Here is a 14,334-nt window from a genome sequence, read left to right on the forward strand (position 1 = left end):
GTCCTGGTCATTATTTTGACATTTTAGTGCGTGTTTGTTGAAATCTTGAATCACGTACACGCCTCCGTAATGAGTTGGAGTTGGAATAGTAGCGTTTGAGAACATCTCTATATTGGTTTTCCGGATATTGATTCATTAGCATAGCATTTGGTTAGTTTATTTAGCATAGCCTGCTGTAGTATAGAAATTATTTAGTTCGTAGTTTGTCACTGCTGCTGTCAATCACGGCCAGACCACGCCCAACGCTCTCCCCCCTTGCAAGCCCAGTGATCTCCAGGGAACGCCCCCTTTAAGCGCCTTTTTCAAATATTAGTGAGGGGTGGAGCAAAAATCAGGCTTTGCGGATAACCCCTTCAAGGTTTATGCTACAGATCAGAATTTCCTCTAAAGTGGCCGGAAGTCATTCTTCATGGCCTCACCTAAAGTCTCTAATGCCCAAGTTGTTTCCTCAGCGACACCCCAAGTTGCATTCAGTTTGGCATGCCCATCAGCTGCCAGTGTCCCACTGACCTGAAAAGACCCAATAGAACCCTTTCTTCAGATTGACAGCATGGTCCACTTGGACTTAATGTCCCCTGCCTCCCGTGGGACGTGGTCAAACCTCTGCCGGAGGTGAGAGTTGAAAATCCTTCTGATAGGCGACTCTGCCCGACATGTAAGGGTTTTATCATCGTAAGGGACTTATGATGCAAAACGGCCGTTCTTTGTGTGGTACCTCACCTAAGGTGATACTACCAGGGACATAAATGCCCCGACAACTTAGCTTGTAGGATCACTGGGGACACTCAAACCCCTTGACCACGACAAGATAACCGCTCAAGTGACTTCTAGTTGAAATTCCTGATTCCTTTTCAAACTGGTAAATTTTCAAGAGCTTACTGGAATTAAAATTGTCCACAATAAAATGTTTCATGATGCTAGCTGGACTCTTTATGACTATTAGTTTAATAAATAATGATGGATTGATTATGCACCCCCAGACACCCGCCCCCACTCCCCCAAAAAATCATATTTGTATGCTGAGTTAGGCTAATTATTACTTGTAAATTTGTGCGTCTTTTTTCCCCAAAGCGTGGCAATTGATGTTTTCTCCGGTAGCTTTGCTCCATTTAACAATTCCCTGTTGGCCACTTACCTCCGCGGTGAGTGTTTTCGACAGCACAAGTGTGCCTATAATTCGTTTCCAAGGCAACACTTAGGTGATGGTTTTGGGTGCAAATGTTTGACAGGGCAGCTGTGAAGGAAATCTTCCTTCTTTTCCTGGAACTAAGCTCGGCTTGCGTCTACAGCTTGAAAAAACTTGAAGCAGCAGCTTGTTTGGTTTATTTCTTTTTTTGTGTGCCAAAATGCACCTCTGGATTTAATGGACGGGAGACAAATTCATTTTTAAAGTATTAGAACTTTTTGGGACTGATGCAGATCGGGCAAACTCTCAACTGGAATAAGAGTGATGGAGATGAAGAGACAACCATCGTACGATCTTTATAAAAATGGCGGTGATAATCTTCCCACATTTATTTAACAAATGAGATGTCAGTGGGGATAAATCCATTGGCCATTCATACTGCTTAAAGGTTTTCATGTGTTTTTGGGAGAAGATGCTTTTGTAGCCATGTAATTGTGCTTTGATTTCCTGCTGGTCATAATGTAGTAAGGCTTCTTTTTTTCCCCCGCACAAGCTCGACTTTTCTCAAGACAGGACAGTTCAAATTTAATAACAAGCATACAAAAATCCTTGAAGGGCTGCAGGGTACCAATGATTGGCAGGACGTTGTCGTCGTCGTCATACAATGGATAAGGTAAATATGTCTATCTATCTATCTATCTATCTATCTATCTATCTATCTATCTATCTATCTGTCTGCCCTATTTTATGTTACATTACCTTACGTTACGATATGTTACGTTACGTTACATTACATTACATTATGTTACATTATGGTACGCTACGCCAAGTTATGTCACTTTATGGATACGTTACGCTACGTTACATTCCGTTACGTTACGTTACATTCCGTTACGTTATGTTACATCGCGTTCTGTTCTGTCATGTTACGTTCCGCTATGTTCCGTTATTTTCCGTTAGGTTACGTTACGTTTCGTTAGAGAAAATGTGTATATATATGTAGACCGCCCTAGCACCCACCCTACCTCCTTGTGTATTGACAAAAAGACAGTTGATGCACAAATAGAAGAAAGAAACCATGAACACACGCATTTTGACTTCATAGTTCCTGATATTGACACGACTTCTTTTGTTTGTGTCTTTGACTATGGAAATACTTACGTTTGAATATATTTATTTGACAAAAACCTCCAGCTGATTATTAATCAAAGGTTATGAAGACAAATTAGAAAATAAAATGTACATTTCTAACACCGTATTTTCAAATCATACAGATAGTTAGCATAAGTAGTAATGACTTGTAATTCAGAAATACATGTCCAGATTTTATACTTTTATTTTAGCTGGCCACTCTGACATATGAATGAGTATAAAAACTTTTTAAAAAATGCAAATATATCTGTTAAACGCAACACAGTCAGCTTGCTAACTGAATCATGCGGCTTAGTTCAGATCCACTATGTGCTCATGAAATAGGGTGCCACCCCCCCCCCCCAAAAAAACTTTCAATAGACATCATTTCTTATTTATTTATTTATTTTTTGTAATCACGGACGCATTATTATCGTTACGTAAAAACAGTGCAGGCCTGATGTAATAGGAGCGAGAGGGAGCTACATTTCGTAAGTAGTTTGTAATAAGTAGGTTACATTTTAGCTCTGTTACTTGTGACGTTACGGTGTTTCGCTTTAAATGTGTGCGTGTGTGTGCAGTAGATGTGGTGATTTTGCAAAGGTGTGGGCCTGTGACGTGGCGTTGGCATTTAAACTTTACCTGTAGCATAAAAACAGCTGAGCTTCTCATTCAGTGGCGCTCACACTTGATTGGCTTTAAATACACGCACACATTACACGTTTAGAAACACGTTTCCTGGTGAAGATGAGTGCGTCAGCTCGCATCTGGAGCAGATGGTCAAAATGTCTCTCGGCCTCAGCTGTTTATTTGATAGCCATGAAGTGATGGTAACAGAGCGCTTATTCCCTGCCCAACGTGGTCTTGATTTGCGCTTTGGCCGCAGGTTGATCAAATCCTATCCGAGCTCAGGTTGCAGAAGGACGAGCTGAAGGAGATCATGAAGAGGATGCGGCGTGAGATGGACAAAGGCTTGCGATTGGAGACGCACGAGGCGGCCAGCGTCAAAATGCTGCCCACTTACGTTTGCTCCACCCCCGAGGGCTCAGGTAAGCTCCCGTCGCATCCCGATGGCGTCCTCTCACTCGTAAAATACACGTGTCGCCTGTCCGTGTATTTACATGAAGTGTGGGTTGGGACAGAGGTGGGCGACTTCCTGGCTCTGGACCTGGGCGGGACCAACTTCCGGGTGATGCTGGTCAAGGTGGGAGCCGACGAAGAGAGGAGTTGGAAGGTACAGACCAAGAACCAGATGTATTCCATTCCTGAAGATGCCATGACGGGAACTGCAGAGATGGTGAGTCCCATATGGAACTACGTATATGATCGGATCAAGTTATTTTCCTTACACACTTGGCTGAAACTTTAGCTGTGGATTTTGAGCAGATTGGCTTAATTTTACCCAAAATTGGGTTACTTTTATTGACCAAGCAAATGAAGAGTGGAAAGTGGGTCAGTGTACTGAACTTGAAGAAAATTGAATTTAATTAAACAATGAATTGATTTAATTTGACATTCTTAGGAAATGTTGGCGGGTAACACTGCTGACTTTGGACACAGGGATCACAGTTCAAATCCTGGTCAAGTTGATGTATTGTGAACTGAGGTGTTGGGTTAAAATAACCCAAATTGGGTCACAAATTGACTGACCCAACGCGTTTGTTGGACTTTAACTTGAAATATTTTTCTCTCTGTAGCCTTGAGGGATTTAACAGGATATTAACAAACTTGGGTACGGCAAAGAACCACCCAGTATTTGGTCGCAAAAATTGTGTTTTGTGGGTTATTCATTTCAGAAGTAACCCAAAATGTTGGTTTGAATAAGTAAATAAATTGCCGGCTCCAAAATAACCCAATTTGGGTATAAAATCAATTTGACCCAATTTTCTGGGTCGTTTTGTACAAATCAACTCCATTTTGGGGGTTGTATGTGACTTGCCTTTGCTGCTTCTTCTTCTTATTATTAAATGTCCATAATAAAACAGGATTCTTTCTAACCACAACTATGCTGATAACCTGGTAATCAATTTCTTGGTAGCTTTCACTCATCATGGTACGTGTAATTTTTAACCCTTGTCGGATCAAAATCCTGATCCTCAACCCAATGTGCTCGGTATGAATAACCCCTCCGTTGCAGCCCCCCCAATCTTCCTTACATGCCACTGCTTCACAACAAGCAGCAATTTGGCTGATAGCGAATAATGAAGGAAATTCACTTTATACATTTGCTGTCAAACTAAACATCAAACAAAGTGAATTCCATTGTGTATTTCAAACAACCGCATTAATTGTAACATATAATCTGTTCGCAGTTGTTTGATTACATCGCAGAGTGCATGTCTAACTTCTTAGACCAGCACAACATCAAGCACAAGAAGCTTCCTCTGGGTTTTACTTTCTCCTTCCCGGTGCGCCACGAGGACATCGACAAGGTAGCGCCATTGTCGTCACCAACTCTTCGTACAGTACAGTAACAGCCGTGTTTGTGCATGCGCAGGGCATCCTGCTCAACTGGACCAAAGGTTTCAAGGCCTCTGGGGCAGAGGGGAACAATGTCGTGGGCTTGCTCAGAGACGCTATCAAGAGGCGAGGGGTACGTTTGCGCACAAGGAAACACTTGGAATAATCATAAACAAGATGCACGGCAGAACCATGTCCACATTTTCGTCTTGGCTTCTTCCTTCCCGCGTGGACTTTGTATGCTCTCCGGGTTGTCCGTATTCCTCCCGCATTCTGAAAACATTTATGTCAAAGTTGATTAAAGCAGCACTGGGCAAGAATTCGACTTTAATCAAAACAATTTCACAGCTCTTTTGATGAAACATTGACTTACAAGAGGTTGAATGGGACTTTTGTCATGCCCTGGGGGGTGCGTTATCATTTTTACTGGCACTAAGAAACTTTGAGGAGGATGGGAGCAGCCCTGGCACACAAAAAAAATACAAATGTCCTGAATTCCTTCACGGCATACTCACTTCCTCCTTTCGCTATAAGGACGGAAGTCGATTCGAACGTCTACGCGCTATTACTAGTGTCATGGCAGAAGCCCCAAAACAAACAAAAAAATAAAAGTATTGTTTGAACAACATTAGATTCATTACCTCATCGCTATTCATCTTTCACGCAGCCCCTGGAAATAAAAATGTAATTCAGTCCAACTTGCAAGCCAGCGAGAGCTCAGGATTTCACGACACTGCACGCTGGCGCGCATGGGAAATGCGGTTGACTTTTGTCAAAACACTACCGCTTTTGTCCACATGGCGCCGCCATAATCAACAAAAACTGACATATGACACAGTGTGGCTTTAAGCACTCTAAGTGGGAATGTTGTCAGTGGATGAAAATAAAAACTTGTAATCCCATCTTTTATTTCATGGTATTTACATCCTGATGTGTTCGATAACACAAGACAGAGCACCTTTTGTTTGAAGTCACCCACTTGTAAAAGTATTTCAACGGACATTATTGAATTAATTTAGAGAGAATAACAAAAACAACAACAACAACTTCATCAGTGGGAAAAAGTGAAAGTCAATGACTGGAGCTGAACCCAAAAGAGCATGCATTTTACCTCCTGAAGAGGAGACTGATGGCAGAAGCCCCCAGAATCAAGCATGAACTGAAAGAGGCTGCAGTAAAGGTCTGGAAAAGCATTTCAAAGGAAAAATTCATACTTTTAAAATCCTAATAATATATGACATTTAATTGGTGGTAACGCGACCCTAATGATAACAAGTGCTATACAAACTGGATTGCCAGATGGATGAAAGAATTACACTAACTGTCATTGTGATGCTGTTCAGGACATTGAGATGGATGTCGTTGCCATGGTGAATGACACAGTGGCCACCATGATTTCGTGCTACTACGAAGACCGCAGCTGTGAAGTGGGGATGATTGTTGGTATGAAACGATGACAACAAATGAGCCCGAAAACCTCTTTTCTCATGCAAATTTAACACATATTATGTACTGTATGTTTTTGTCTATCAGGTACAGGTTGTAACGCTTGTTACATGGAGGAGATGAGGACGGTGGAGCTGGTGGAAGGCGAGGAGGGCCGCATGTGCGTCAACACGGAGTGGGGGGCGTTCGGAGATAACGGCGAGCTGGAGGAGTTCAGGCTGGAGTACGATAGAGTGGTGGACGAGACCTCCATCAACCCTGGACAGCAGCTGTGAGTTGGATCATCACTAATTGGACACTGAGACACACTTGAGCACAACAATATTTATAATCCGGACAAATTTCAAGTTAAAGTGAATTTTAGTGATGTAACGATTCACTGAAGCCCCGATTCGATTCTATTTTCAGTTCCCGATTTTCGATTCGATTCGATTTAAAAAAAAAAAAAAAAAAAAAAAAAAATCACTCCCATGCTTGTCTCTGTGCCCTAGTGTGGTGCTGCAGCCATCCACAAATGCAATATGCACTGATGTTTGGCGCAAGCGCATAATTTGGTCTACACATTCAAAATATGGTATGCTTCTGGAATGGAAAAAAAATGTAAACATCATTTTTAAGCACTCTAAATTACTATATTCTAATGACCTAGGTATGTTGTCTTTTGTTAGGTGTTGCTGTATAGGGCTTGTGAGTGCTGAGATGTCCGAGCTCGATTTGTCTCGATTCAAATCGATCATTCGATTAATCGGCTTGAATCGTTTTTTAGTCGATTTTCGATTAATCGTTACATCCCTAATATATATAGATATATATGCATGTATAACGTCACACACTAATGTAGAACTAAAAGGCCTCAGTCTCCACTCTAATTCATCCCAAAGGTGTTCTATTGGGTTGAGGTCTGGACTCTGTGCAGGCCAGTCAAGTTCATCCACACTAGATTCTGTCATCCATGTCCTTATGAACCTTGTTTTGTGTTGGAAGGAGCCAGCTCCAAACTATTTCCCCAAATTTGGGAGCATGGAATTGGCGGAGATCTGTGCACCCCGACTGTTCTTGTTTTGGGCATCATTTAGCGCAATGTGGTACTACTTACCCGACACTCACCTGAGCTCCCGGTGCTGGTTGCTAAGCTACGGACCGCTCTTGCTTAAGGATGTTTATAGACGGCCGCGGGGCCTCGTACGTCAGCGGCCGGCCTCCGAGTGAAGGTGCCAGATTAATGAGATCACCACAGTGCCTGTCGGCTTAATGGCTGTTTACCTTTGACGCCAGACAACCGCTGAGGCCAGTGACACTCAGCCTCTCGAGCGCACCGTGTTTGCTCGTGTCACTTTCAAGGCCAAATGTTTCTTTTAGGCCTTTCTTTCTTTTTTGAAAGTCACCCGTGTCCCCCCCCCCGCAGCTTTGAGAAGCTGATCAGCGGCAAGTACATGGGCGAGCTGGTGAGGCTCGTCATGATGAAGCTGGTCAACGAGAACCTGCTGTTCAACGGCGAGGCATCGGAGGTGCTGAAGACGCGTGGCAGCTTTGAGACGAGACATGTCTCGCAGGTGGAAGGGTGAGCTTCAGGAGACTCTCATAATTTTACAAAAAAAAAAAACTCAACCCCAACCTGTTTTACAATGTTTGAAAACATTCTCATTCACTCTTTAAATGTATGACTTTATTTTCATAATTTTGCCGCTTTGTTCTGGACAAAAATATAGCTTTTATTCTCAAACTATTTCTGGACCCCTTTTCAGTGACTCGGGTGACAGGAAGCACATCTACAATATTTTGTCGTCGATGGGTGTGCTACCGTCCGAGCTGGACTGCGACATCGTGGGTCTGGTGTGCGAGAGCGTCTCTACTCGCTCGGCCCACATGTGCGGCGCCGGCCTCGCTGGCGTCATCAACCTGATGAGGGAGCGACGTGGCCAGGAGGACCTCAACATCACCGTGGGCGTGGATGGCTCCGTTTACAAGCTGCACCCGTGGTGAGAAATAGTCCGAGGTGGCAAAAATACTCACACTCTGTACTACAACTCTTGTGTTCAAAAAAATAGGACAGTATAGTCAACTCCTTTACTTAAAGGGGAAGTCTACCCAAACATATTTTTTTCAAGAATATGTTCTATGCAAGCAAACTAGTTGAAACAACGCATTCTGATAAATATTGCGTTTGTGGAATAAGAGTTGAAAAAATACGTTTGGGTTGATTTCCTCTTTAAAGGGAAGTCAAGTAAAAAAAAAAGTGGCACCATTAGTCAAAACAGTGTATTCTGAGTAATATTGTATTTACGGATAATGCATTAAGCAGCAAAATCTAATTTTTTCAAATATCTCTCAGTGGGCAGGCATTTTGCCACTTGCTGTCCACTGATAATGACATCACAGTTGCTCAGGGTTCAAGTAACGACCAATCACAGCTCGGCTTGTGAATATCACATGTGCAAACTCCATCCAGGTGAGCCGTGATTGGTCGTTATCTAAGCACTAAGCCGCTCTGTCATTTTTCAGTCGACAGTAAGTCAAAAACAAAATGGCCTCCCCGTGAGATGGATAAAAATGGGTGGATTTTGCTGCTTAATTTAGACTAGTGAGGGCACATTGAACATATTAAAAAATGTTTGACTTGCTTTCCCCTTTAAGAGCTGGCACATCAAACATTTCTTTTTAATCAGGCCAAAGTGTGTGTGTTTTTGTTGTTGTAGTTTTCGTGAAAGGTTCCACAAAATAGTCCGAGAGCTGACCCCACACTGCGAGATCACCTTCATCCAATCAGAGGAGGGAAGCGGTCGGGGGGCGGCGCTCATCTCCGCAGTGGCCTGCAAGATGGCGGCCTGCCTGCTGACACAATGAAAGGCGGACCGGGCAGGTCCACTGAACATGACTGCTGACTCCATGACGTCTTCTCAAAAGATGTCCGCTGCATCCATACTTGTCTGTTGAGAGCACTGGAAGATGGCAACAAAGAGATCCATTGGAATTTCTGTCACAGTGAAGTGAAATATCAATTGCTATATCTCAAGGCACCACTGTATATTTGTTTAACAATACACAGTTAGCATGCTAACTGAAGCATGTTGCTAAGTCCAGGTCCACCATGTGCTCATTAAATGCTAACATTAGCTAAAAGGTTTGCTTGGAGAGGGGGGAAAAAGTGTAGCTGGTTAGCCAATATGCATTTCTAACAGTATAACATCTACTTAACACAGTGAATATGAAGTTCAGTGGAAAATCTCTGCATTTTTTATGGAAAATGGGCAAGTCTCAAAGGCACCTTATTGTAATATTAAGTCAGTTTGTCCAGTGGCGGCCAATGATTTTTTTCTTCTGCAATCATCATCACGGTGGCATTTCAAATTTTCTACTTCTGCCATTGATATTGATGTGGAGTTATGTAATAGTGACTGGTTGATATTTAAGTCTGGTTCGATATTGTACATATGTGGGGGAAAACGACTGAATCAAATGTGTTGCTTAATTGTGCAGTAATATTCATTTTTAGTGGTTTCATTTCATTTCATTTCATTGACAATTGCTGTCTGTGGCGTGTTGGTAATTTTATAGGTGAAATTCAGGTGCATCTCACAATTAGAATATTTTGGGGAAATTATTGTTCAGTGGTTCACCTCAAAAAGTGAAATTCATACTTAGATTCGTCCCAAAATAAATTCATGAAATAGTTCACTTTGGGCTTACAAAGTGAAATATTTCCTGATTTTATTTTTTATCATTTTGCTGACTGTAGTTTACAGCAAACCGAAAGCCGAAATTTACCATGTTGCGAAACTACAAAATTAGATAGACCATCAAAGTACAGTATATAAATTGGGTAGGAATCGACCCGACAAGTAAAATATTTCACTATGTAGTTACTAAACCTGTATCATGAGTTTTATTTTTTTTAATGGAACCACTGAGATAATGGAACTTTTCTACGATATTCTAATACAGTCATTCTCAAACCATTTTCACCCTAATTGCAACCACAAAAAAAGCTGAGCGCTCCAAGTACCAACCACCATGACAAACATTAAAATACAGTAGTGTAGTAGGTCTACGTGTTCATGAAAATATCCTACGTTACTTTAACATCGTGCACAGTTTGAACATTAACACTGTGCCTAAATATAGGAAAAATGTACTAGAGGGCTAAACTCAACTGAAACTCTACTTGGACAGTGATTCTTTCACCTACCACTTGAGCGAGCCTGACTACCACGAGCGGTACTATTACCACTCTTTCAGAATCATCATGTAGTGCAGAGTGTAGCATAGTCAACTACTAAGGTTGGAGCAATGATAGCAATAGTATAACTTGACGGTGTTTGTGCAATAAAAATCTATGTAATGGTGAATATTAACAGTTCATCAAGTACACAGCGATTTGATGCTTTTGTATCAATACCACAAATGTCATCCACCGCGGTATCGCTATTTTATATTATCGGCCTCACAGTTCTGGTTGTTGGATGTTCTCCCGGTACTCTGGCTTCCTCACATATTCCAACAAACATTCATGTTGGGTTCACTAAAGACCGAACGGCTGTGAATGTTTGAGTGAATGGTTGTTTGTCTATATGTGCCCTGCGACTGGCTGGCGACCAGCTCATGATGTAGTTCATACATGAAGACCAGTGTCGATTCGACCGCTGCACAGCAGCCAATAAAGCGTTGGCTTCATGTGTATAGCATAACATGCGCTTTCAGAGAGAATACACTCGACTGAAAATAAAACGACTTCATTGCGTGAATGCTCCATTATTCTGCACACAAAAACTTTGGTTTTATTGTCATAGTCTTCTCCCAGCTTTTTGGGGTTTTTTTTCCGACTGCTTACGCATTTCTCAAATAACAAACGTTCAGCATCTTGAGAACTATTTTTCCACATTCCTAAAATTTTCAAATTTTCCACAATAAAATTCTCAAACTTTGATTAGATATTTCATGTCTAATTTTCACATTTCTAGACCATTTCAAGCCTTTCCAACTTGTTCATGTTCAGCTCATTCAGGACATTTTGGGGACTATTTATCCCATTCCTCAAATTCCCACATTTTCTCAATAAAATTCCCAAATATTATGCACATTAATGTGCTCCTTCCACATTTTTGGCCAATTGAAATCACTCAAACTTCAAACTGTTCATCTCATTCAGAACATCTTAGGGAGCATTTTTTCCATTAGAATTCGTTCCTAAAATTCCCAAATATTCACAGTAAAATTCCCAAATTAGGCATTTCTTGACATTTCCTACCATTTCAACTGTTCAGCGTTTCACATACCTAAAATGTTCACAATAAAATTGACTAAGGAGCTATTTTACACATGCACCTCCTTCTTCCAGATTTCTTGACTGATTAAAAAATATTCCAATTTCAAACTGTTCATTCTATTCAGAACATCTTGGGAAGTAGCTATCAAATTCTCAAAATTTCACCATAAAATTGCCAAATTAAGAGAAATTTTATTGACCATTTTAAACCAGTCAAGCTTCAAACTATCCAGATCGAGAAGCATCTTGGGTAGCATTTTTTGCATCCAATAGTCCCTACGCTCCTAAAATTAAAAATTTTCCATTACAAGATTTACAACTTGAGATAGTTAACAGTATTTAGCTACTCCTTAATCATTTCTTGACCTTTTCAAACTTTTAGCTGTTTAACTGTTTAGCGCGTCAGGATGTAATTGGGAACTATTTATCGGAGTCCTCAATTTACCAAATGTCTATAATAAAACTCTAAAATTATGAGATATATTTACAAGTTTACCTGCAATTTCCAAATTCCTTGACCATTTCAAAACATTTTAAAAACTATTCAGCTATTTCAGAACATCTTTGGAACTTCTCACATTAGTTCATCCACCCATCCATTATTTTCCGTGTTCCTAAAATTCTCAAATTTTGACAGCAAAATTCACAAATGATTTCAACCATTCCACCGTCAACTCCCACATCCTACATTTCAACAATTCAGTCAATTTCACAGGATTTCAATTGAGTGTCAACTGTCCAGAATTCCTATATTATTTCTACAAAAATCGCATTAACTAGTTCTAAGACGCTTTGCTAAGTTTGATGTGGATTTGTTTAGTGTACTTGGTGACAAATATTGTAGGATTTGTCTTTGTTTGAAGTCACAATCAGAGCTGAGCAAAATGACAGAGGACTGTGAAACATCAGGGGTCACTCTCTTTGCCCACCCTACTTGGCGTATCTCCACTTTCCAGCCAGGTGGAATCCTGCGTCTCCTCTTATCAGCTCCCTTTTGGTGACACATGGACAACAGTTGTATCCATGTAAGGGTCTGCACTCCCACCACTGGTTATTATAAGCGTGAGAAGATAAGGTGGGCTTCATATAAAACCCAACCCGGCATCGGGCCTCGTCCGGGAGTCCACGCGGGATCACGCAGACATGGTAAGTTACGAATTCAGAAAAAGACAAGATTCGGCATAGGACTTGAATGTTATATTTGACGTAGGCAAGCAAGAAAGCATCCAATAAGAGACAAAGAGGAGCACAGAAGTCTTGCTCCAATGTCTTCTCCATGTTTGAGCAGTCCCAGATACAAGAGTTCAAGGAGGTAGGACATTTTACATTTCAACAAAGTGAACACATCAGCAGAGGTCCGTTGTTGTTTTCTGTAGGCTTTTGGCTGCATTGACCAGGACAGAGATGGCGTTATTAAGAAGCAAGACCTGAAGGAAACCTATGCACAACTGGGTAGGCTTTTATTCTATACCTCTGCCTCTCAAACGTTTTACACTTAAAAAAAAACAGCTTTACTATATGTAAAAAAAAATAAATTAATTTGATTTTAGGAAATCTTTTTACTGAGAAAATTACCTGGATTTTTTATGTTTTATTTCCAAATACAAAATTTCATTTAAAAAAAAAAACATATATATATATATATATATATATATATATATATATATATATATATATATATATATATATATATGACCCACTGTCAATTTAAAAATACATTGTAGATACCAAAAAAGTTGATTTTGAAAATAACTGGATAACTAAATAACACACGAATGATTGTGGGTGGTGTGCCCACTTCACGGCGCAGCTGTGCCTCTGCCATGTTGAGCCTCTTGTGTGCTACTAGCAGTATTAATGGGAAATGAAAGGAGCTCCTTTAGTAGGCCTTTAATAAAGACAGCTGTGAGCACTCTCTCAGCGAGGCAGTCCTCCCTCTTGAAGATCCGCAATCCGCGCTCACCTGCGAAATTAGCCACATCATTCAACGTGTTTGTGTGTGTCAGGAAAGCTGAACGTGAAGGAAGAAGAGCTGGATGAGATGTTGAATGAGGGAAAAGGACCAATCAACTTCACCGTCTTCTTGTCCCTATTTGGCGAGAAACTCAACGGTGAGAATTGTTCTTGACGAGTTGATTTGTTTGCACCATGCCAGGTTGTGATTTGGTCGTGTTTCATCTAGGGACCGATCCAGAGGACACCATCCTCGCTGCCTTTAAGCTCTTCGATCCCAACGCGACAGGTTTCGTCAACAAGGAAGAGTAGGTCCCGACAATGAATCCATCGTGTTTACTTTCAATGCAAGCTCACTCGCTACTTTCTCCATCTGGTCCAGATTTCGACGACTATTGCTGAACCAGGCAGATAAATTCACAGCGGAGGAGGTGGGCTGGCATTCTTTCAACCTTTTAAATATCATTTCCCACTGTGACCCGTCACTCATGTTCCCTCTGGCTTTACTCCAAAGGTAGATCAGGCCTTTGCGCTGGCTCCCATCGACCCGACAGGGAACATTGATTACAAGTCCCTCTGCTACATCATCACACACGGAGACGAGAAGGAAGAGTCCTGAACAAGGCCGTCTGGAACTGATAGAACAATGTTTAAATAGCTGGAATAAATACTCTCTGTACTGTCCATGCCTGTTCACAGCAGGGTCGATTCTTTCCATGACACAGTAACTCACTTTGCTTTTTCTTCAAGGATTGAAATAACTTGGTCATACCAGCACACATTTATGCATGAGATGGCATGAAATGTAGTGCACGAAGTCCCAGATTTAGCTCAATAAGTCCAAACGTATCAAAACTCAACTATAACACCAGATGAAATATTCAGTACCTGCAGATAAGTAAAAATTAGATTTACATCTGTAATTACAAAAAGTTATTTAACTTTTATTTAGAAA

At 41.1% G+C, this 14,334-nt stretch overlaps 2 protein-coding genes across 5 annotated transcripts; both read left to right on the forward strand.

The window, feature by feature from the left end:
• Positions 1-1,693: 1,693 nt before the first annotated feature.
• On the forward strand, positions 1,694-10,901 carry gck (glucokinase (hexokinase 4)). Of its 3 annotated transcripts, none has more exons than XM_086029953.1 (10): positions 1,694-1,799; positions 3,144-3,306; positions 3,400-3,554; positions 4,570-4,689; positions 4,755-4,850; positions 6,061-6,160; positions 6,251-6,434; positions 7,569-7,724; positions 7,909-8,142; positions 8,860-10,901. In XM_086029953.1, the coding sequence occupies exons 1-10, from the start codon at positions 1,791-1,793 to the stop codon at positions 9,005-9,007; spliced, it is 1,365 nt and encodes a 454-aa protein (XP_085886079.1). In that variant the 5' UTR covers positions 1,694-1,790; the 3' UTR covers positions 9,008-10,901. The 3 variants fall into 3 exon arrangements, with proteins under 3 accessions (XP_085886079.1, XP_085886080.1, XP_085886081.1); XM_086029954.1 differs by lacking the exon at positions 1,694-1,799 and adding an exon at positions 2,758-3,087 and having other exon boundaries at positions 3,170-3,306; XM_086029955.1 differs by lacking the exon at positions 1,694-1,799 and adding an exon at positions 3,016-3,087.
• A 1,612-nt stretch (positions 10,902-12,513) lies between these two features.
• Positions 12,514-14,219, forward strand: myl7 (myosin, light chain 7, regulatory). Of its 2 annotated transcripts, none has more exons than XM_086029960.1 (7): positions 12,514-12,572; positions 12,637-12,738; positions 12,803-12,878; positions 13,433-13,537; positions 13,609-13,687; positions 13,762-13,810; positions 13,898-14,219. In XM_086029960.1, the coding sequence occupies exons 1-7, from the start codon at positions 12,570-12,572 to the stop codon at positions 14,105-14,107; spliced, it is 624 nt and encodes a 207-aa protein (XP_085886086.1). In that variant the 5' UTR covers positions 12,514-12,569; the 3' UTR covers positions 14,108-14,219. The 2 variants fall into 2 exon arrangements, with proteins under 2 accessions (XP_085886086.1, XP_085886087.1); XM_086029961.1 differs by having other exon boundaries at positions 13,894-14,133.
• Positions 14,220-14,334: the final 115 nt, after the last annotated feature.

Source organism: Filicampus tigris, chromosome 5 (genome assembly GCF_054856515.1).
Source record: "Filicampus tigris isolate MCC_2025a chromosome 5, RoL_Ftig_1.0, whole genome shotgun sequence".
Classification (NCBI taxonomy): domain Eukaryota; kingdom Metazoa; phylum Chordata; class Actinopteri; order Syngnathiformes; family Syngnathidae; genus Filicampus; species Filicampus tigris.

Coding starts and splice junctions, on each gene's coding strand:
- gck (XM_086029955.1), top strand. CDS start 3,034: ATGGTCAAAATGTCTCTCGGCCTCAGCTGTTTATTTGATAGCCATGAA. Junction 6,161..6,250: donor TGAAGTGGGGATGATTGTTG/GTATGAAACGAT, acceptor TTTGTCTATCAG/GTACAGGTTGTAACGCTTGT. Junction 6,435..7,568: donor ATCAACCCTGGACAGCAGCT/GTGAGTTGGATC, acceptor CCCCCCCCGCAG/CTTTGAGAAGCTGATCAGCG.
- myl7 (XM_086029960.1), top strand. Junction 12,879..13,432: donor GGAAACCTATGCACAACTGG/GTAGGCTTTTAT, acceptor TGTGTGTGTCAG/GAAAGCTGAACGTGAAGGAA. Junction 13,688..13,761: donor GGTTTCGTCAACAAGGAAGA/GTAGGTCCCGAC, acceptor CATCTGGTCCAG/ATTTCGACGACTATTGCTGA.